This window comes from Mustela lutreola, chromosome 8 (genome assembly GCF_030435805.1).
Source record: "Mustela lutreola isolate mMusLut2 chromosome 8, mMusLut2.pri, whole genome shotgun sequence".
Lineage (NCBI taxonomy): Eukaryota > Metazoa > Chordata > Mammalia > Carnivora > Mustelidae > Mustela > Mustela lutreola.
The window spans coordinates 126789005-126810151 of NC_081297.1; the positions used below are offsets into that span (position 1 = coordinate 126789005).

The 21147-nt window shown below is 42.6% G+C and overlaps 1 protein-coding gene across 2 annotated transcripts in view; it reads right to left on the minus strand.

The window, feature by feature from the left end:
• Nucleotides 1–12607, minus strand: part of NTN4 (netrin 4) — a 113825-nt gene extending 101218 nt beyond the window's left edge. For both annotated transcript variants that reach the window (XM_059186564.1, XM_059186563.1), the window contains exons 1-2: nt 12475–12607; nt 9117–9646 (exon numbers count right to left, since the gene is read on the minus strand). In XM_059186564.1, coding sequence (XP_059042547.1) covers nt 9117–9646; nt 12475–12529 — 585 coding nt within the window. In that variant the 5' untranslated portion in view covers nt 12530–12607. The remainder of the gene's footprint in view (nt 1–9116; nt 9647–12474) is intronic.
• Between the last annotated feature and the right edge of the window lie 8540 nt (nt 12608–21147).

Genomic DNA, 21147 nt, shown 5'->3' on the forward strand with positions numbered 1-21147 from the left:
TCACACACTCCATCCCACCTGTCCGCAGATGCTGTTCGATCTTTCCACAGAATTGATCTCAAACTCAACTACCTTTCACCGTCTCCACTGCTCTCCTTTGTCCGTGGGCTGTGAGAGCTCGCCAGAATTATCACAATAGCATGCTAGCCAGTCTCCCAGCTTCCCTCTTTGTTTTTTTCTTAATATATAAGCCAAAGTGATCCTATGAAAAAGAAATTCATCATTTCTTCCCTCTCCTTAAAACCTCCAATGAGTTCCAAGCTCATCCATGGTAAAATGATCTTATAATAACAACTTATAATACTTTATAGTCCAAATTGGGACTACTTGGCGAATGAAAGGGGATCCTAGAAATAATTAACAGGCTTTAACTGATCTGAGTGTAAATTTGGGCTATCCTGACACCTACTCTGAGGCACCACCCTCTAAATATCTCTCTGACCTCTGACCTCTGACCTCACAGACTATGCTGTACCTCCATCCCTCTGTTTCATCACCAGCCTCCTCTCTGTCCTGGTGACATCAGACATACTTCCTTGGGGCCTTTGCTCTTTCCTTATATGTCCACTGCTCACTTCTGCTTTCCTTCAAGTCCTTATTCAAAAGTTCCAGTGAGTTCTTTCCCTGGGAGTTCTTTCTAAACACTAAAAATCTCCTCTCCACTTTCTAGCCCCTTCCCCTGCTTTATTTTTTCCCTTACACTTGCCACTGTCTTTTTTTTTTTTTTTTTTAGATTTATTTATTTACTTATTTGACAGACAGAGATCACAAGTAGGCAGAGAGGAAGGCAGAGAGATGGAGAAGCAGGCTCCCTGCTGAGTAGAGAGCCCGATGTGGGACTCAATCCCAGGACCCTGAGATCATGACCCGAGCCGAAGGCAGAGGCCTAACCCACTGAGCCACCCAGGTGCCCCCACTTACCACTGTCTAACATTGAATATATTTTATCTTGTTTAGCATCTTACATTTAGAATGTAAGCTCAGGGATAGGAATTTTTTTATTTTTTGCTCTGTATCTCCAACTCCTAAAATAGTGGTTGGCATATAGGAGATGCTTTATAAAGAATTATAGAAAGAATAAATGAATCATGACTACTTCGAAAAGCTTAGCACTTAGTAGTAGATGTGTAATATCCAACATAATTAATAAACATTCATATGATTCAGTATGATTGAATTCAATAAATGTATTTTGGACAGTTATGCCTTGCAGAGATCTGTGCCAGGTACAGAGGCTGGGGGCTAGGAGCCACAGGGCACACACAAGGGTAGATGCGACAGAGTTCCTCAAGAAGTGAACGCTATAGGAGTAGAAGAGGTAGGGGATGTGATATGGTTATGTGCGAGTGACAGAGTACATGGGGGTGCAGAGGAGAGAGAGGTTGTATTTACTGAGTTTTCAGACACTTCTGATTCTGTTCAGAAGCAGTAACTTCTGGGACGCCTGGGTGGCTCAGTGGGTTAAAGCCTCTGCCTTCTGCTCAGGTCATGATCCCAGGGTCCTGGGATTGAGCCCCGCATCGGGCTCTCTGCTTGGCAGGGAGCCTGCTTCTTCCTCTCTCTCTCTGCCTGCCTCTCTGCCTACTTGTGATCTGTCAAATAAATAAATACAAAAAATCTTAAAAAAAAAAAAAACAAGAAGCAGTAACTTCTGTATTCTCTGTCATGATTCATTTTCCTCATCTTCCTAAGCCCTCAATCCCTATCACCGCCATTCTGGTTTCTAGGGTTCTCCATGCCGTGGTAGGAAGCGCCTCTTCTATGCCCAGATATACCTGACCTGCGGTGCCTGCTCCTTGTCTGCTCTTCAATGTCTGGCCTTAATTTTTCAAGGTGAATCATTCGTGCTAACTCGGCATTTTATAATCTGATTTCTCAAAGTTTCCAGAATATTTTAACAAAATATTAGCAAAGTTAAACCATCTAATTGAACAAAGGCAAAGCAAACAGATGCTAACAGACTTTTTTTTTTTTTTTTTTTTTTTTTTAAAGATTTTATTTATTTATCAGAGAGAGAGAGCGAGCACAGGCAGACAGAGGCAGAGGGAGAAGCAGGCTCCCTGCCGAGCAAGGAGCCCGATGCGGGACTCGATCCCAGGATGCTGGGATCATGACCTGAGCTGAAGGCAGCCGCCTAACCAACTGAGCCACCCAGGTGTCCAGACTTTTTTTTTTTAAATAGCTAGAAAGGAGGTATTTTTGGAGGAAGAGTCTATTCTTTGAAACCAATAAATCGAAGTTTATTGATTTGATCTCTGGGTTGGTTCTAATTTTTATGTAGCTTCTTTAAGTAATTTTAATTAACAACTGCCTTGTGGATTTTTTTTTTAAACTAAAGGCATTTTTGTTTTTTCCCTGAAGAACACTGTTATAAATTTCTGGCCCCACTCCTGCAGGAAAGGAGTATCCCAGGGTGTGGCTAATCGAAACACTCTAAACAAATATATACAACATTTTATTTTTAAGGAAGTTCAACAAAATTATACCTAGGAATATGCTTCAAAGCAAAACATTAATACACTGGATGAATAACTTGGTAAGAAAAATGACTTCAAGCAGCTACTAGCTAGTTGACTTTAAAAAAAAAAATTTAGTTATAATAAAACCTAATCATGTAAATAATTTAAAGGCAAACTAATAATCCCTGCTCTGGCGTGGGTTGGCTCATTTCTTATTTGAGTCTGACCAAGTTACTCTGACTCACTAAGTCTCAGTTTCTTTTTCTGTAGAATAGGGTTACTACTGGATTTGAGCTATCAGGATTCTCATGCAAGTAAGGGGTATGGTGCACTCTACAGATTGCCTGCCACATGGGTATTCGCTGCCCCCATGACTCATGGTGTTGCTACTGCAAAAATCGGCACAAGCAGGTTTCAGTGATTAAGAAAACACAAGGAGCTAACCAAAGAGGAGTGTTTAGAAAGTATTCCAACTCATGTATTACATTATCTTTTCAGCTAAAAGTCTAACTATTGCTTAGCATATTGCAAATGTAAATACCTGCAAAAACCTGATTAAGTAATTAATCATTTTCTGCACACTTGTGCCAGTGACTTTACCACAAGGTATTAAAATGTAATCTTTTCTGGGCCAAAGAGACATCCTTCAAAGAGACAAATGATTACTCAGATTTTGAAAGGCATGTTATTTGCACAACATATCTGGGAATTAATCATACACTATCTCATATTATTTAATAAATTGGCCACCCCAAGGATCATGTTTAAATTCTGACCCAGTAGATTGTAAGGACAGTAAAAGAAAGGAATGTATATCTTTTTCGTATCTTTCACACCACCTGACTTGAGACAAAGGAATTTCAAACTATTATAGTGGAAATAACACTGGGCTACAAGTTAGGAAACACGGATTTCAGCTGAGTAATTACAGACAAGTCATTTAACTCCCTTTAGCCTTCAGATTACTCATCAGTCATGTGTTTTTCCATCGATGACATGTAGGTTCCTTTTCAAATGCTCTCATTCTAAGAAACACTTGCAAGAGGGATTTTTCACAATGTTTGTCATTATAATACCCAACTTCATTTTTCCATATCTACAGGCTGAAGACATGGGACCCTTAATTACAGATTTTGTTCACTCAGAATAACTTGCCAGGAACTCAGAATTCTCGACTATTCCATCGAGCACGAATCTTTCCATCTGTTTAGAAACAGCAAGCCCTCCTTGCTAGCACTCCCCATCCTCCACCTTGTTCTCTTTTCCTTTCTTTTTATTCTTATTTATTTCTTTTAATTTAATTTAATTTAATTTGGTCCTTATCACACTCTGACATACTCTATATTTTACTTAAGTGTTGGTTTTCTGTTCTCCCTTTAACCCCCTCCCCCAGAACCGAAGCCTCATGGGAACAGGGACTTCTGTCGTTTTGATTCGCCACCATATGCCCAGCACCTGGAATGGCATCAGACACCTAAAAGCCCCAAAAGTATTTGATGAACAAATGAATGAATAAACGTAATTTAAGGTCCTTCATTAGCTGCCTTTCCCCAACCACAGCTTATCTCATATTTTTACCAGTTCAATTTCTCTATGTTAACCAGGGTTTCTGAATCTTATCCCCCTCCCCGAGGCTTATATTCGTTTTCCCCCTCTGTGTCATCTAAGGATGTGCTCTTCCTTGTCATTTTCTCTCATCTGTTCATGCTCATTTATTCAGCTACAGATTTACTGGATGCCTACTGTGACCCCAGCAATGTGCTTCCATGCTGGGAATACAGAGGCAAATAAAGCCGGCACGATCCTTCCCTGGTGCTTCATTTGAGACCAGCCTTCTGTTCTTGGCTTCTCTGTGCCGCTGCCTCCCTTTGAATGTTTTATATTCATAGTGCCCTAGAGGGAGGAAAAAGTCTATGTGGTTTGGTTGGTTGCTATCCAATTTTGAATAGAGCTTTTCTAGCAGTAAGTTATAGAGCAAGAGGCAGCAATGCTCGCTTCTGAGATGATGACTCCATCACTCTAGAGGTGCCTTGAGGTCACTGGAACATTGCTGTCTCCTGAACAGTGACGACTGAAACTCCCTTTGAAAGAAGCCTCACTGTGCAGAGCCTGAAATGATTTGCTGTAACTCTTCACTTCCCTCTGTTTTCTGTACCCAGAGGGGGTCTGACAGTGCTTCTCTGAATCCCCCCAAAGCTGATCGAACCTCTTACCTTTAGCTTCAAAGCTATTACTACCCACTGCTCCAGCGAAGTAGAAGATGAAGCCCCCAACAGGCATAGAGCTTTGATGTCAAACCATGACAAGCACCAGGCCTCTCTGTGCCTTTTTAAAAATTACTGAGATATATGTGAAAATTGAGAAGTATGTATATTTAAGGAGTATGATTTGACGATCTGACGTACACATGCATTGTGAAATAATCACCATGTTCAAGTTAATTAACGTACCCATCACCTCAGTTACCACTTTCTTTGTATATGTATGGTGAGAATCTTGAAATGCCCTCTTAGTAAATTAACAAGTAATTTAGTAAATTACACAATTACACAATTACCAACACACAAGGAAATGTTGGTAAGTATAGTCACATTGCTGTACACTAAAATTTATTCATTATAAATTCACTAGAATTTACTCATCATCTCCAGAATTTATTCGTCTTGCATAACTGAAACTTGGTCCCCCTTGAACAACATCTCTCCCATCTGTCCTTTTACTCGAATTTGGGGAGCCTTAACACCTCCATCCCAGCATTTTCCAACTTGTAATCTGGGGATCCCTGGGGTTCTGAAAGCTAGTAAATGGAGTTCTGCAAAAAGAGGGTTCCACTGGGTAAATAAGTTTGGGAATGTCACATCCTATATTTCCCACTTGGGAACACAGGTCACATAATGAGAACGTTCATGTATTTACAGGTGTTCATTTTGCTAAACCCACTCAGTGTTTCCCAACCTAGTTTGGTCATGGAACCTTTTATGCCCAGAACACCACTGATACTCAGAGGACACTCCTGCTCAGGAGAAAGCTGTTTGGCATCACCTTTTTCACATTCATGTCACATACAAATGAGTAACAAATGATTGTGACAGAGTGAGCAAGAAGAGAGATATGCAGACATCTCTCTGCAAGCAGTTCTTTCGGGGTCAATAATGACAAGAGAACATAGTTTTGTGGAACAAACACTAGACTTACAGTTAGAAGACCCATGATTTAGTCCTACTTTTGCCATAGAACTAACTAATGCAATGTTGTTGGGTAAGTCGCTTCACCTCTGAGCCTTGGTTTCCTGTCCTGCAAAGACACATGCAGGAGAACCATTCATTGTAAATGCTGACCAGTTTAGGAAGTTGTTGTATAGCATATTTAACCTTGATTTAACTTGATTTAAAAAGTATTCTTCTGGGAGGCTTTTGAGGACTGTATTGTTTTTTAAAAAGATTTTATGTATTTCTTTGAGAGAGCGCGCATGTGCAAGTGGGGAGGAGAGGGAGAAGCAGGCTCCCGATGAGCAGGGAGCCCCATGCAGGACGCTGGGATCATGACCTGAGTTGAAGGTAGACACTTAACTGATTGAGCCACCCAGGCACCCCACTGGGGCCCATATTTTTGAAAGTCCTCTTTCAGATGTCTGGTGCCTTCAACTCTGAAGATTGAAGTATCTGACTTCTTAGACATGAAGCTGCAGGTCTCTCTAAGGCCCTAAAAGCCCAAAGAAGTATTTTGGAATGAATAATGGAAACAAATTAAGTCTGGGATATAGTTATGTTAGCCTGAGTAGTAGGATAATACTTAGAAAAATCCTAAGAAGTCTTATATTGAATGGAGAAAGATAGAGGTCTGTAATAGTATAAGTAAGCAACAAATGAAATTTGAGATTACTTATTTGACCCTAGGGGAATTGGCTTATTTTTTCTGACCAGTCAGTTTCCAAAGATGGAGACTGGGGATAGAGTGTTGTCCTGCAAAATTAATCTGTAGTTCAGCACTAACTTATATTTCACAGCAACACAGGAGACATAGGTAGTAAACACCTCCAGGGAGGTGTCCTCTGAACCTTATGTTTGAGGAAGACTCTCTTCTACTTTCCAACTCAGGAGGGAAAGATTCACTCCCAAACCCGTGCTCTGAAGGGAAGAAATTCTATGATGGTTTACTGTATGCTTGTAAAAATACTTGAGAGGGAACCATATGGCTCTTGAATTTTTTTCCTGCCATTGAATTTGAACTCTACTCAAACAAACTGGATATAAAAGGTAACTAAAACTGGTTATAAAAAGCAAAATATCTAACACAAATTTTAGTCTCTCTGTGCTTGAAATTTGATATAATAAGCACTGATGACAGTAAGTAGTTGGGCTTTAAAGAAGATAAGATTTTGCTTCCACTCTGAGTTAAATAAATGTTACTTTAGTTATCTCTAAGTAATTGCTGGGCCATTGTAATGCATTCAATGTGGTATTTGCTAAGCAAGCACGCCTGCCATCTGGTTACTGAAAGACTGTATTTTTGCTACTTCATAGATACACATGGCCCAGTAGCACTGAGATGTAGGGAACCGATATGAGCGTGTGGATCAATTCCAAAGCAATTTGAGAGTTCAAGCCATTCCCTTGTTTGTAACACAAAGTGTTCTCCACATAAGAAAACAATGAGTCCAACTTATCCGTCTCTTTCCTATCCTGGTATCTTTTAAAAACGTCCATCGTGACACGGTGCACATGGGTTTACAATATGAAGCCAACTTTATTATTTATTTAAGATGTATTTATTTATTTGAGAGAGAGAAAGAGAGAGAGACAGAGAGAGAGAGCATGAGCAAGAGGGCAGGGGCGGAAAGAAGAGAATCTCAGGCACACACACACCCCACCCCCACGCAGGGCTCCGTCTCATGACCCTCATGGCTCACGACCTGAGCCAAAACCAAGTCGGATGTTTAACTGACTGAGCCACCCAGGTGCCAACTTTAGAGACCAAGAAGAAGAAGTAGGAAAAGTCATCTGTTGGCTGTTTGTGCCACTCCCACTTGGTTCCCATGCCAGCGGCACTGTGCCCGGTCCACAGACAGCACACAGAAGAAGGAGCTGGGTAACATGGCTAAAGTCCATATGTGACTTTGGTAGCAGGGGGAAGAAGTTCCCGACCAGCTTCTTCACTAGGCCGTTCGCAAGCACCCCTCTCCCCAAACCAAAAGCAGAATTAGTGGCACTGACTATAGTGCCTAATACATAGCAGGGGCTCCTAAGTGTTTCCTAAGTACAATCATCTGGGAAGCCGGAGAATAGTAATACAAAGGACAGCTAGGACTACTAGAAGGGAGCTTATCTTGGTCTTTGTAGCTCTTGTATTATAGACATTGGACATATGCCTCACACATAGTCCAGGCTCTCCCAGCCTTGCTACTATTAACACAAGAGGCTAAGAATTCTTTGTTGGGGGTGGGAGTGGGAGTGAGACGACCGTCTTGTAGGAGTTTTAGCAGTCCCTGGCCTCCACCCACGAGATGCCCACAGCATCCCTCTTCTAGCAAAAATGTCTTCAGCCATTGCTAAATGTCCCCTGGGAGGGTCGAGGGGGTGGCAAAAGCACCCCTACTTGAGAACCACTTCTTTAGTCTGTGGGTTCAGGACACATGCCAGAATTAGAAAGATTATATTCTCTCTTCCCTTTTTTTCAGAATCAACATGTTTTAAACATGATTTTATTTTATTTGTTAAGTAAGCTTTACATCCAACATGGGGCTTGAACACATGACTCTGACTGAGTTCTGCCAACTAAGCCAGCCAGGCACCTGTCTGAAATCCATATTTCTTGATCTACATGATAGTATTTTACATTCTTAATCTGATTTCACTTAACTTAGTTTTCTCTAAATGTTTTCATAAGGCTATACAGGGGCTAGGGGGATTTTTTTAGGTATATCCACATAAGTTAAAAAGACCTGTTTTCCCATGAGGGAAGGGGAAATATGAAACAAGGAGAAAACATTCCATACAGAAATTGGACTAGTAGCTAAGGAGGCTGTTTTGCAAAATGAGGTTGAGATGGTTTGGGGCCCTGGGTAGATAGAAGTCCCTAAACTGCAACTGTGAGTCCAAAAAGAACTTTTGTATCTTAAAAGACACTACCCTCATTTGTTTGCTATGCATTCTTGTAATCTTAACAATAAAACTCCACTGTTATACAAAAGTATCCTTCTGACAAACAGATTTTTTTTTCTCCCTTGGCTTTAGTTTTATTTACTTCCTATTTATGTTAACAGTTTCAGGAAGATACCAGCATGCATGGACTCCAGGAACTGGCTGTCTCAGTAACTCCTGTTCCTTCGGAATTACAGTAAATAGTCTCACTAACTGAAGAAATCATTAGCTCTTTAAACCTCAAAGATAGAGTGATGATGCCACGTATCTACTCTTCCTAAAATTAAGAAAATTAAAACCTTAGAATTCCCAGCCAAACCCCGCCAGTGGACAACCTGCTTGAAATTGACTACACATCCATATCTAAGGGTGAGAAATAATTTATGACAAATAAAGCTCATGAAAAATTCTAATTTCATTCATGTTGCTACAAGCACACCTTCATGCTTTAAAAAAATGTGGGCTGGTAACATTTTTCTACTTTACTTACAGCGTGGAGTTAAACGCGTGCTCTTACCTCTCCTCCAGTGCACGGAAAAGGATTGGAGTATCTCGAAGTGCAAAGAGCTCCCTTCTTCACGACATCATCTTCCAGCCCAAATGTAGCTGAGCAGTTCGTGGCAAAGTACTTGTAAGGCTTCCATGTCTTCCCAAAGTCCTGGGACCGGTCCAGCACCATGGCCGCTGGCCTGGGGGACTTGAACACCATAATTAGATGAGTGAAGTAGAATTCAGCTTCTAGGTCTAACTGGATCTTTTCCCTGTGCACATCCTCAGCAGACTGCCACCATGTGCGGGGAAACCTGAACGATGAGTCTGCCATGGCGGCTGGCAGGTGAGCCAGGTGAGGCTGGGCGGCATTGCATTTGTCACATTTGGGCTGCCGACAAGTCAGATCAGCGTTCTCACTATAGGAGCAGTACAGTTCAGTTGCGTTCTGGCCACAGGTGGTGTCGGCCCAGAGTTTTCTCCCTAAAGCCAAGTTTCCCATCCGAGGGTTGCAGGCTTTTTCACAGCGGGAACTCACTCCAGCGACTCCACTCAGTCCTAGGAAAGGGAAAGCATATGTTATTCAAGACAAACCCATCTGGAAAGCTCTTCTGTCTTCAATGGTCAAGTTATCCCCAAAGAGCTCAAGACTTTCACTAAAGAGGAAATTCTATCAAATTGGAGCACAGAATACTGTCCTGCGTTTCCAGTGCGTTTGTCTATACGTGTGCAAGCCTGCACGTGTGTGCGTGTGCATTTCATGGTGATACACGATTCACATCAAGGGGGGAAAATCACACAGATAAAGGGTGAGAGGAAGGAAAAGGAAAACACTGGGGGAAAGATACTGGCCTGAACTTTTTAAGCACTTTGCTTAAAAAGTACATTCTAAACATCTAAACCTTCCCTATATTTGAAATACATGTTTGTTTTGAAGTATGACTTAAATAATCCCTAAAAACAATAATGTTTTTAAGATCATCAAATTTAGTCTTTCAGATATAATTTGAGTCCTTAGCATTATCTAACAGGCTTATTAGGATGCATTAAGGAGGAAATGTTTTATTCTATTATATTTTTAATCCAAAAATGTGACAGGACAAATTCCCTAGGAAAAGCAATACGAGATATTTCTCAATATACAGTGGGCTCTCACTTAGGGAGGCAAAATGAGAGACCTCTGGTGCTCAGATACATAATATCTATTTTTGATATTGAGTAAATATAACGAAGGAAGAAATCTCTAAACTGCTAAATGGCAGAAAAGCTTATTTGACATGCTCTCTGCCTCTTGAGGGCTTCTACCTATGACAGATTATATAGTAGTTGCCTGTTTGCTTAACAGGAGAATGTTTACAGTCTGGCAGCCACTAACAGCACCTTTAAACATTATAAAACACCTTCTTAAAGAAACATGTGCTTCCATCCAAACAAAGGTCCAACAGACTTTAATGTTTCAAAATGACTTAAGATGATAAACATTATCCTCTTATTAACATCTTGACTATGGATTTTAATCCTTTAATTTGGGTTTGTCAGGTTAATTATGAATACCTTAAGCAAAATCATCTATTTTAGAAGTTAAAACAGAGAAGGAAAGAAGGAAAAGGAAGTCAAACCCCAAATTCTGGCTAATTGAACGTTTCTGCTTCCTAAGAGAGAGCACCTCTGAACTGTTATCACTGGGCTGTTGGAGAAGCCAAATGACAGCTTAGACTAAAACAGAGACATTTCACACACTGACTGACAATCACCAGCCCCACATAGCCTCTGCAACCAAAAGAAAGGGCTTCTTTAGGCACGGTTTTTTAAATGTCAAATTCAAAGTGCATTATGCCCAGACTCTTGTTTGCCGCTGTTCTGATTAGCGGCAGCAACAGTTGCTTGTGGCCAGGATCACCCAAACACACAGTGAGCTATGACTCACCTGCAAAGCATTTCAGGGAAAATCATATACTGCCCGTACAAGTATTTTTGACTTGAAACACTTGCCTTGTGATATTTATTTACAACCTCTTGATTGCTTGCATGTTTTTTTTTTTTTTTGCCATAACATGGTTTGAAAAGGGAAAGATTTAATAAAATTCACTTTGTGGTTGGGGGGAGCATGCATAAAGGCAGGCAGGGGTGCATCCCTAAGAAGAATTAAAGTAAAATCTTAGACCTCTAATGGCTCCTTGGGGAAAAGTACTGGGTCGTTTTAAATGCCTTCAAAGTAGTAAATACAGAAAGGACTGGAGCCAGATAAATAATTGGTGGGCAAAATACTTGGAGCTCCGCAAAGAAGTGACTATCCAAGTCTAGCAAGGATGCTCCTGAATCTGGCTGATTGGGGTGAAGATTCTAAAACTTTGCTTTACTGTTTGCCAGCGTCTCTGGGGGGCAGAGTGGAAGAAGGGAAGGTACAGGGCGCCAATGTTCTCTGTCCACCAGTCCGTCCCTCCAGCCCACACCCCCCTTTCTAGAGCAAAGGAGAAACGTTTGAGAGATTGGATGCGTGAAGAGTCAGTCCCTCGCTTTCTTTCCCCCTCACACAGTGAGCTGCCCTTACCCCTGACTAGAAACCAGGTGACCTCAAGGGTTAGGGTTAGGGGAACAGAAGGGGGGCTCCCGAATTTAGAAACGGCGCGCTGGGAACGGGTGGCCAAGGGCAGCCTAGGAAAGCCTGGGTGGGAGCAGGAGGGAGAGAGCCTCTGACGACACCTTTGCCGGCCGTCCAGTTACCGAGACAGAGAGCAGACCCGCCCCCGACCTCCCACGGAGCCTCAGCCAGGGTACCAGTTCCCTAGGGGCGGCCAGCCAGCTAGTGCAAGCCAGGGTGATCACCACCTATCACCACCTCCCCGCCCGGGGTCTCACTGCGTTCCAGCCACTGCCGTGGAGAAAGGGCACACACACCCCACCCAGGTGTCCCTACCTGGTTCCCTAGTGCCCAGCATGAGGTGGGGGACTGCGGCGATCGCTCTCCACGAGAGAGCAGCCGCGGCCCACGCGCGCCCAGGGTCGCTGGGCCATCCCTCCCCATCATTCCTCAGGCCATGAAGTGCCGGGGGATGGCGAGCTTGGTCCTTTGTTCCCTCACAAAGTGGAAAAGCAGTTTTTCACAAGCTCAAAATGAGAAAGAAACCAAGGTCGTGGTATCTCCGGCAGGGCGCACCCAGGATATCGGGTTATCTAAGGGCATGTGCATCGCAGTTGCAAAAAAATCAATAGTATTTTAAACTGCAGAGACCCGGGGGAAAGAGGCGGAACATGGCCACTCATTTCATCCTCCGGAGCTGAGCTTAGCGCTCCCAGCCCGCACTCCCCTGCACCCCCGAGTCCCGAGGTAGGGAACAGAAAGAGCGAGGGAAAGGGGGTGGGGGCCCAGCAGCGTCACCACCCACCTGCGGCCACCGCGGAGCAGCCCCAGAGCAGCAGCAGCCGCGCGCAGCTCCCCATGGCCGGGAGGAGCCGGGAGGACCCGGGCCGGGCGGGTGCGGGAGGGAGCTGAGCCCTCTCGGTTGTGGGATGAAGCGCCAACAGTCCTCGGGAAGAACTGGGGCTCTTTATTTCTTCCCCCTCCTGGGGCGCCAAGCTCGGTCAGTGGGCGCCGGCTGCTGGGAGCCGCGGGCCGGGGCCGCGCCGGGCGGTGGGGTGACCCTCGCGCACCGGCCTGGAGGGGCCCGGGCACCTCAGGGGCGACGGGAGCCCCCGGACCATAGCCGGCCTGGCCGCGCAGCCCCTGCGGAGCGGTCCCGCGGGCTTCTCCGCCGCTAGCCCGGGGCTCAGCGCCCGCAGCAGCCGCTGAACTTTGCGAGACCTTTCACTTCCCGGCCGCCGCTGCCGCCGCTGCCTCCCGGGCGTCGTCCTCCGCTTTTACCACCTCCTCTCGCTGCCGCGTCTCGGTCCCGTCCTTCTCCATGGGCAGTTCCATGGGATGCATTTTTATTGCACCGACACCGCGGCGCTCCGGTGCCAGCCCTCCTCCCCTTGCACCTCCACCCCTTCCTCCTGCCCGCCCCCAGCGCTCGCTTGACAGCCGGGGCGGTGCAGCCTGCGCTGCCGGGTCGCCGCCGCCGCCGCGCCCCGGGAGGGGTCTCCCGGCCCCTCGGGCCGCCCTCGAAGCCTCGCTACCAGCTCGTTCCGCCCGCCTTAGCCCCCGCGGGGACGGGTCACCTCGGCCCCCAGCTTTTCTCGCGCTCCTCCCGGCGCTTGCCCTGCATCTCCCTGCGTGACCCCCCTGGTGCCCTCCAGCACCCACAGGCCTCTTCTGGAAAGCAGTCTCCCACCTTCTCCCGGAACATTCCAGAGAGCAGTTGACTCCCTCTTGATCAGGTCAGGACATGCCAAGGGGCTTAAAAAACCGCGAAACAGGCTAGCGCCTCCTTCCCACATCCCCCAGCAAAACAAACCCTCCCCTCCACTCCCCATCTCCGCCACCACTTCTCCCGGAGCCTCGCAGTCCAAGAAAGGAACCCCCCAGCCCGGCTCTGGGTCGTGGGCTTTGGAAAGCGCACTGCTAAGTGGGCTAAACAATCAATGCTTACTTTACCAGAGGTGTATCCATTTTGATGTAAAAAGCGTTCCCTAATTCAGACCCAAGGTGCTAAAAGAAAAGGGTCACAGGACTGGTTAATGGGCAGCGTAAAACATCCTTGTCTAGAGGCAGGGGCATGACAAAGAGAAATTGGTCTTTCCAAGCACTTTCACTCCATATAAAATGCATAGTGCTGTGAAACAATAATGTTGTGCAGTAAGTTATGGGGGCAACTTAGTAGCAACCAGAAGCAGCTAATTGTGGATAGGATTGCTCAGGGCTGCTGCTTATGGAAGGAGATTAAATAGCGCTGGAGTCTGGAACTTTTGCAACTTCTATGAAAATATGATTCCATGCACACATCCAGGGGGAGGCAAAAGTTAAGTAGACAGCCGTGTTTTATTGCCATGTTCATTTTGTGCCTTTGAATATTTCCCAAAAAATTAACTACATTACAAGTACCTAATTCAGTTGTGTGTTACTGATGATGACAGTTCAGAGTTTTGGGTCTCAAGTTCATATTTTTCATGGCTCACCTGGGGATATATAAGAAATTTGTATCTCCCAAGAAAAACTGGGATGAAGTCAGCTTCATCTATTTGGGAGACATTAAAATTATTCTTCTGGCCAATACTGGGGAGTGGCAAAAGGTATGGGACAGCAATTTATATTACACTTTAGGAAATAAACCCTTTGAGTTTCCAAATATTGGCAGTGTTGGGGTTTTCTTCATATCTTATGGACACTCTCTCATTTGAGTCACTGGAACACCTCTCCAAATTATTCTTTTTACCAAATAAATGATAGGAAATTATAATATCTAAAGTCTCATAGCCCCAATATTAACCTAATGGCCAAAGCAAATTAAAGAAAGAGCACATATATTACTAACCCCTGAGTCTGTGGTATTGAGCAGAACTACTCCATTTCTCATTACAGATTTCAGAAACATTTACTATCTGCACGAGTCCTGCCTGGATAAGATACTTCCTTGATTGCTTATAACTGGTTCTTGCTTCTTTAACAAGACATTAAGTACCTCGATGGCAAACTAGTCTTTCATACTTAGTTTATATAAAACATTATTATGTTTTTCTTTTCCGTTTTTTTTTTTAAGATTTTATTTATTTACTTGACAAAGAGATAGAGAACAAGCAGGCAGAGCAGCAGGCGGAGAGGGAGAAGCAGACATTTTGCTGAGTGGGGGAGCCCGACATAGCAGGGCTCCATCCCAGGGCCCTGGGATCATGACCTGAGCCAAAGGCAGCCACCTTAACTGACTGAGCCATCCAGGTGCCCCTATTATGTTTTTCTTATATTCTTCATTATTCTTAACTGAGAGCACCTGCTAGGTATAGAATAAGTTTTCATTAAATACTTTTTGAAGATTTTATTCGTTTATTTGACAGAGAGGGACAGTGAGAGAGGGAACACAGCAGGGGGAGTGGGAGAGGGAGAAGCAGGCTCCCCATTGAGCAGGGAAACTGATGCGGGGCTCCATTCCAGGACCCTGGGATCAAGACCTGAGTCACGAAGGCAGAAGCTTATCTAAGGACTGAGCCACCAGGCACCCCTCATTAAATATTGTTGAATTATGTTTAAACTATTGCCATATGTAAGTACAGGGTTAAGAAGAAAACCAACAAAATCAGAATGATTACCTATACTCTAAAGGAATCTGTATTTTTACACCAATACTTTCCATGCAAAACAGCTTAGGAGAGAAAAGTAATTAGCATTCTAATCAATTTCATTTGGTTACATAGTCTAGTTATAAATTCTATTTCCATTCTGAAGAAGCTGTTCAGGGGAAGTTTATCTACATAAGGAAAATCTTGATCAGTGATGAGTTTATCAATGCTTGTGATTATTTTGGAAAAAATCAGTAATGGATTTAGAATTTTCTTCTTAAATTTTATGAATTAGTAGGAACCTTAGCAAACTTCTGGAATTTCAATAACAAGTTTCCAGAATTAAATCTAGAATACCCCCCAAGAACTTGGAAGAAAGCTAAAAAGGCCTTTAAGAACTAAAACAGATGACAAAAAGTCCATGCACCAAAGACCTTATTCATGGGAGACCTCTTCAGATGTTCATTTAAATTATTCATGCAATGTTAATAAGTTTGGCTATTCTGTTTTCCTTGACCACAACATATTAGAAGTAACAAATTAGAATGAAGTGGGATGACATTAAAAGAAGGAATGAGTTGAGGCCACCTTGTAATAAGAAGGATGACAGAACTATAAAAAATAGCCATAAAGAAAAAAAAACAAAAAAACACAGCAGTCTGAGTGAGACCTTTAAAAAAAAATTATTTATTTGAGGACAGACAGACAGAGATAATGAGAAGAGAGCATGGGTAGGGAGCAGAGGAAGAAGAAGGGTCCCACTGAGCAGGCCTCCCAACATGGGGCTCGATCCCAGAACCCTGGGATCATGACCTAATCTGAAGCCAGATGCCCAACCGGCTGAGCCATTCAGGTGCCCCTGAGTGAGGCCTTTTAGTGCAGAGACAAAGCATTAAAGGCTGAAAAGGTTGCACTCTGTTATAACTTACCACAATGAGTGAGGTTCCGAATAATACAGGATATTCAGCATCGAGAAGGGAACTTAGGGGTCCTTAAGCCCAACTTCTCACCCCGTAGGAAATCTCTCCACAAAATCTCTAATAGTCATGTAGTTTCTGTTCTAGAAACCTCAGAAAACAAAAGTCCCAAAGAAGTCCTTTTCATTTTTGGTAGTGTTTTATTTAACTGGGACATCTCTCTTCTTAAAATTCTACCCTTGTTGGATCTATGATGGACATCAGGGAGGGTATGTGCTATGGTGAGTGCTATGAGTTGTGTAACTGATGATTCACAGACATGTACCCCTGGAACAAAGAATATATTATATGTTTTTAAAAAATATTTTATTTATTATTTATCTGAGAGAAAATGATAGAGAGAGACCATGAAGGGGGGAGGGTCAGAGGGAGAAGGAGACTCCCCAGCAAGCAGGGAGCCCTATATAGGACTTGATCCTGGGACTCCAGGATCATGAACTGAGCCAAAGGCAGTTGCTTAACCAACAGAGCCATCCAGATTCCCAATACATTATGTGTTAATTAAAAATAAAATAAAATAAAAGATAAAAATAGCAAGAATACAAAAAATAATTCTATGTTTATAGTTTACTTTTTCTGCAACTATGTGGAATAGGTCCAATATCCTTTCTGATAGGTATTCAGAGATTTGAAGTTAAGTTTTATTGCTCCGTTTAACTATTCTCTTCTCCAAGTGTTCGTTTACTTGTCCATGTGGGATGATTTCCACAGCTTTCACCAGCTTAGTCACTCCCTTTCAGATATACTACAGTTTATTAATGTTGTTCCTATACTGTGCATCTAGGACTCCAGTCCAAGTTTATCTGGATTGGTGTAGAATAAGACAGAACAAGTAGTTCCCTTAACTTAGGTCTAGGGCTTATATTCCAATAGCTTAAAAATGCATTAGCATCTTTGTGGTATTGGTTGATATTATCCTTGAAGCAAATTCAAATTCCCTTTTCATTTATGGATGAAGAAGGGTTTTTGATAGAAGATAAGATACATTTTGTTTAATCAGAAGGAAAGAGTTCTATTAAAGTACATTGCAGGTAGTAAGCATTCAATAAATATTAATTTTTAAAAAGATTTTATTTATTTATTTATTTGACAGACCAAGATCACAAGTAGGCAGAGAAGGAAGGAAGCAGGCCCCCTGCTGAGCAGAGTCTGATGCAGGGCTTGGTCCCAGGACCCTGGGATCATGACCTGAGCCCAAGCCAGAGGCTTAACCCACTGAGCCACCCAAGTGCCCCAAGAAATATTAATTTAAAGAAAAAAATCAACAAGTTCAAATTAGAAAACTGGAAAAATGGTTAAAAATTTAAAAAGAAACTGTTAGTCCTAAATGGGATAAATACCTATTTTCTGAAAAAAAATAATCAGTTCTATGGAAAAATTTGATTCTTCAATAAGACTGTATATATACACATGGTATTACTACACTTTTCCAAGGGAAGGAAGAACTTTGTACTAGTGATATTTTTTGTACACCTAGTATCTTTCCTCATTGAACTATAAACATGATCTCATTTATACTTGAAGCATCAGTGTGTGGGAGGGAACAGGAATAGTTGCATGCATTTACAGAGAGAGAAAGTGATGTGAAAGATGCAAGTGCCAAATTTAGATCATCCAATAAATATATACTGGAGATCAGACATGGGTTTTCAATTTTTTTTTTTAAAGAAATCATTGTTTATCCATCAATTTTCCATAAATACGATCTTATCTCTCTTGGACCTAAAAGACTGTTGGGAAAAAATCAGATGGAGAATTATTTCCATTGAAATAATCCTGTGGTTTTTTTTTTTTTCTACCTAGGTCCATGCCCATTAAAACATCATCTTGGGAATTTCCTTAAGCTTTAATTTAAGCCTCCTGCCACTGGCACTGTTTCTTACTTCATGTGCTTCCTGGCTACAGCTGCTCATTCCTAGGAAGGGAGTGAGAGCCTTTGAAACTACATGTGCTTTTCCAGGAAGGTAAGCAGTAGTTTTCTTTAAAAAAAAAAAAAAAATGCACGCATGCTCTCTCATGTTTAAATTAATTATATGGAGCCTAGAAAGTTCAAACAAACAAGAACAGTGTTGTTGTTACAGAGATAGCGACTCTGGACAGCACTGTACTGACACAAATTTTAAAACTTTTCCTCTAAATAGCCCTTAACTAAAACTTTCCATACATATTGCTACTCCTGCCAGTGATGAAAAGATGCTCAGAGGCAAATTACTATTCTTTTAAATGTAAGAAAATAGACAAAGCAAGAATGACTAAAGGCCTCACGAGGATGAAAGAACAGTAATCAATATGGGTGACTCCCTTTATTTATCTGTGTCTTTTATGTAGTAGTGTAGTGTTTTAGAAGCAAGGACTGGCCTGAGCTCCCAGGCAGGAACTTGGCTCTACCACCTACTAGCTGAGTGACTATGGGCAATGGTAAATAAATAACCTGCTGTGCACCTATTTCCTCCTCTGCCCTATGGGAATAATAATAGCATCTAATTAATAAGATTACTATTAATGTTAAATGAGTTAATATTTATGAAGCAGTAGACAACAGCAAGACCCAGGAAGCACTTTAAGTTTTGTTAAATCCATACAATAGTAAAATGCAAATCCATCATGTACATACAATCTCTTCTGATGCGCCCTGGAATTTCATCTTCAAGTTACATAGAGATCTTTAATAGGCAGAAGCTACATTGTTGCCCTGGCTTAATTTTAAATGTTGCCTCATGTCTGTGAAAGCAACACACAGGAAATGAAAGTATGAGGTAACTGATCTTCTCCAGCTAGAGGGAGAGGGACATTAGCATTGATGGAGTAGCTGCAGCTTCCAGGCACATTGTTGAGTGTGTTACAATTCTCACAATGACCCTCTAAGGTTAGGTTGTCAACCCTTGGATACTGACAGTCAGAGAAGTCAGATGCCCGAGCCGGGTCACAGTACGCACACGAGTGAGGATTTGACATCTGATGTGACTGATTTTCAGTGGAGTCTTCTCTGAGAGAGGTGGCATAGCCAGGCAGTTAGCGGAAAGGATCAAAACTAGACTGCTAATTTCTTCATCAGTTAAAAACACTCCTAAAATGCTTTCTACTTTGACAATCGCAGTTTATTAAGCACCATCTACCTGCTTATTTCCAAATCTCAGTTATGAGATTCAGGGCTGTATATCCAACCGCCAATGGACAGCTCTACTTAGACACCTCAAATTCAACACGTTCAAAACTAAATTCATCATCTTTCTCCCCTAACTTATGTCATTCCTCCTATATTCCCTATCCTGTAGAATGTCACAACTATTCGTCTTCTGGATCAACTCAAAAAGAGTAACATTTTTCAGACTTCTGCAGAACACTCACATACACTGAGACACACACTAAGTATTGTGAAGAAAAAGATTTCTGTAGTCAAATAATCTTAACAGTGTGTTAAAGTTAAATAGGACTTCTCAGAATCTCTTAGATGCTAAGTTCAGTTCAAGTCTCCAAGAAATGGGGGCGCTTGGGTGGCTCAGTTGTTTAGGCATCTGCCTGTAGCTCAGGTAATGAACCTGGGGTCCTGGGATTGAGTCCTACATTGGGGCTCCATGCTTAGCAGGGAGCCTACTTTTCCCTCTCCCTCTGCCCCCCTCCCTCTGTACCCCCTCTCCAACTCATGCTCTTTCTCTCTCTCTCTCTTTCAAATAAATAAATAAAATCTTTAAAACTATCTCCAAGAACGGATATGGCATTCTATTAGATAGGATCACATTCAGTTGCATGAATCTAACTCAGTAGCTTAACCAAACTAAAACTGATTTTCTTCTCATGGTAAAAGGTATACAAGGAGGTATACAGCCTAGTACAAATGTAACTGCTCAAGAAAGTCATCAGGACATGCACAGTTTTCTTCCTCATGGTTGAAAGATGGCTGTTCTACTTCTAGGACTTGTGTCTGCATTCTAGGCAAGAGAGATGTAACAAAAGAGAAGGAAAAAAGATATACGCTGACTACGTCTTAAAAGCTTTCGCAGCAGCATTGCATGCCTGCTTACATCTAACTGTGCAGAACTGGTTTATTTGGCTTCTTCAGACCATAAGGAAGTCTGGGGAGATGAGTATTTTAATTTGGCTTATTGCCACCCTTTACAAAATCAGGCTGCTATTAGAAAGAAAAGGAGGTTGAACGTTGAGTAGACAATTAGCTGTATATATCATCAAAAGTTAGCAATTTCACCCATATATTTGGCCCAAGCATTTACTGACAGTAAGGGGTTCCCCATCATTGGCAGACGGTCTTCATGTTGCTTGTTTGGCACCCAAACCTTCCGTGATGTTATCAGCTCCTGGCCACAGGCTCTAGCGCATCCTACAGTGAAACTATCTGCCATCTCTGAGATGAACATCAGTGCTCGGTGCCTCTTACTTCTGCACACTCTCTGCCTTTGCCTCTTTTCCTCTCTTCCTTCTGGCTAACTCTGGCAGGTCCTCAGAAATTCAGTTAAATCGCTGTCACAGCTCCTTTTAGACTCTTTCCCCTTCCAACTGGGTTAGCTGTTCCCCTATCCTCCTGTGCATTACTATATTATCCTAAAGTATAGGTGTTTTTCCCCCTTGTATACTGAGTGAAAAACAACAACAACAACAACAACAACAACAATAGCAACCTTGGATGCACAGTTGTGTTTATGCTCTAATTATAACTGTAGGAAACAGACACATGAAAAAGGCATGGAATAGATCAATATGTTAGAGATAATTGGTTCTCTGGCTTCTAAACTTTTAGCAAGCCATATAATTGTTATGATCACATTTTTATTCCAAAAATTGAACAACTGAAGGCAGGACATGATAAAGCAGGACATAAAGAGTGTCGTCTAAAGTAGGCAGTTAGCAGCAGGTGGAGCACTGTGGGCTCCGGAGGTGAGAAGAGCCACATGGAGGATGTGGACTAAGCTGGGTTGA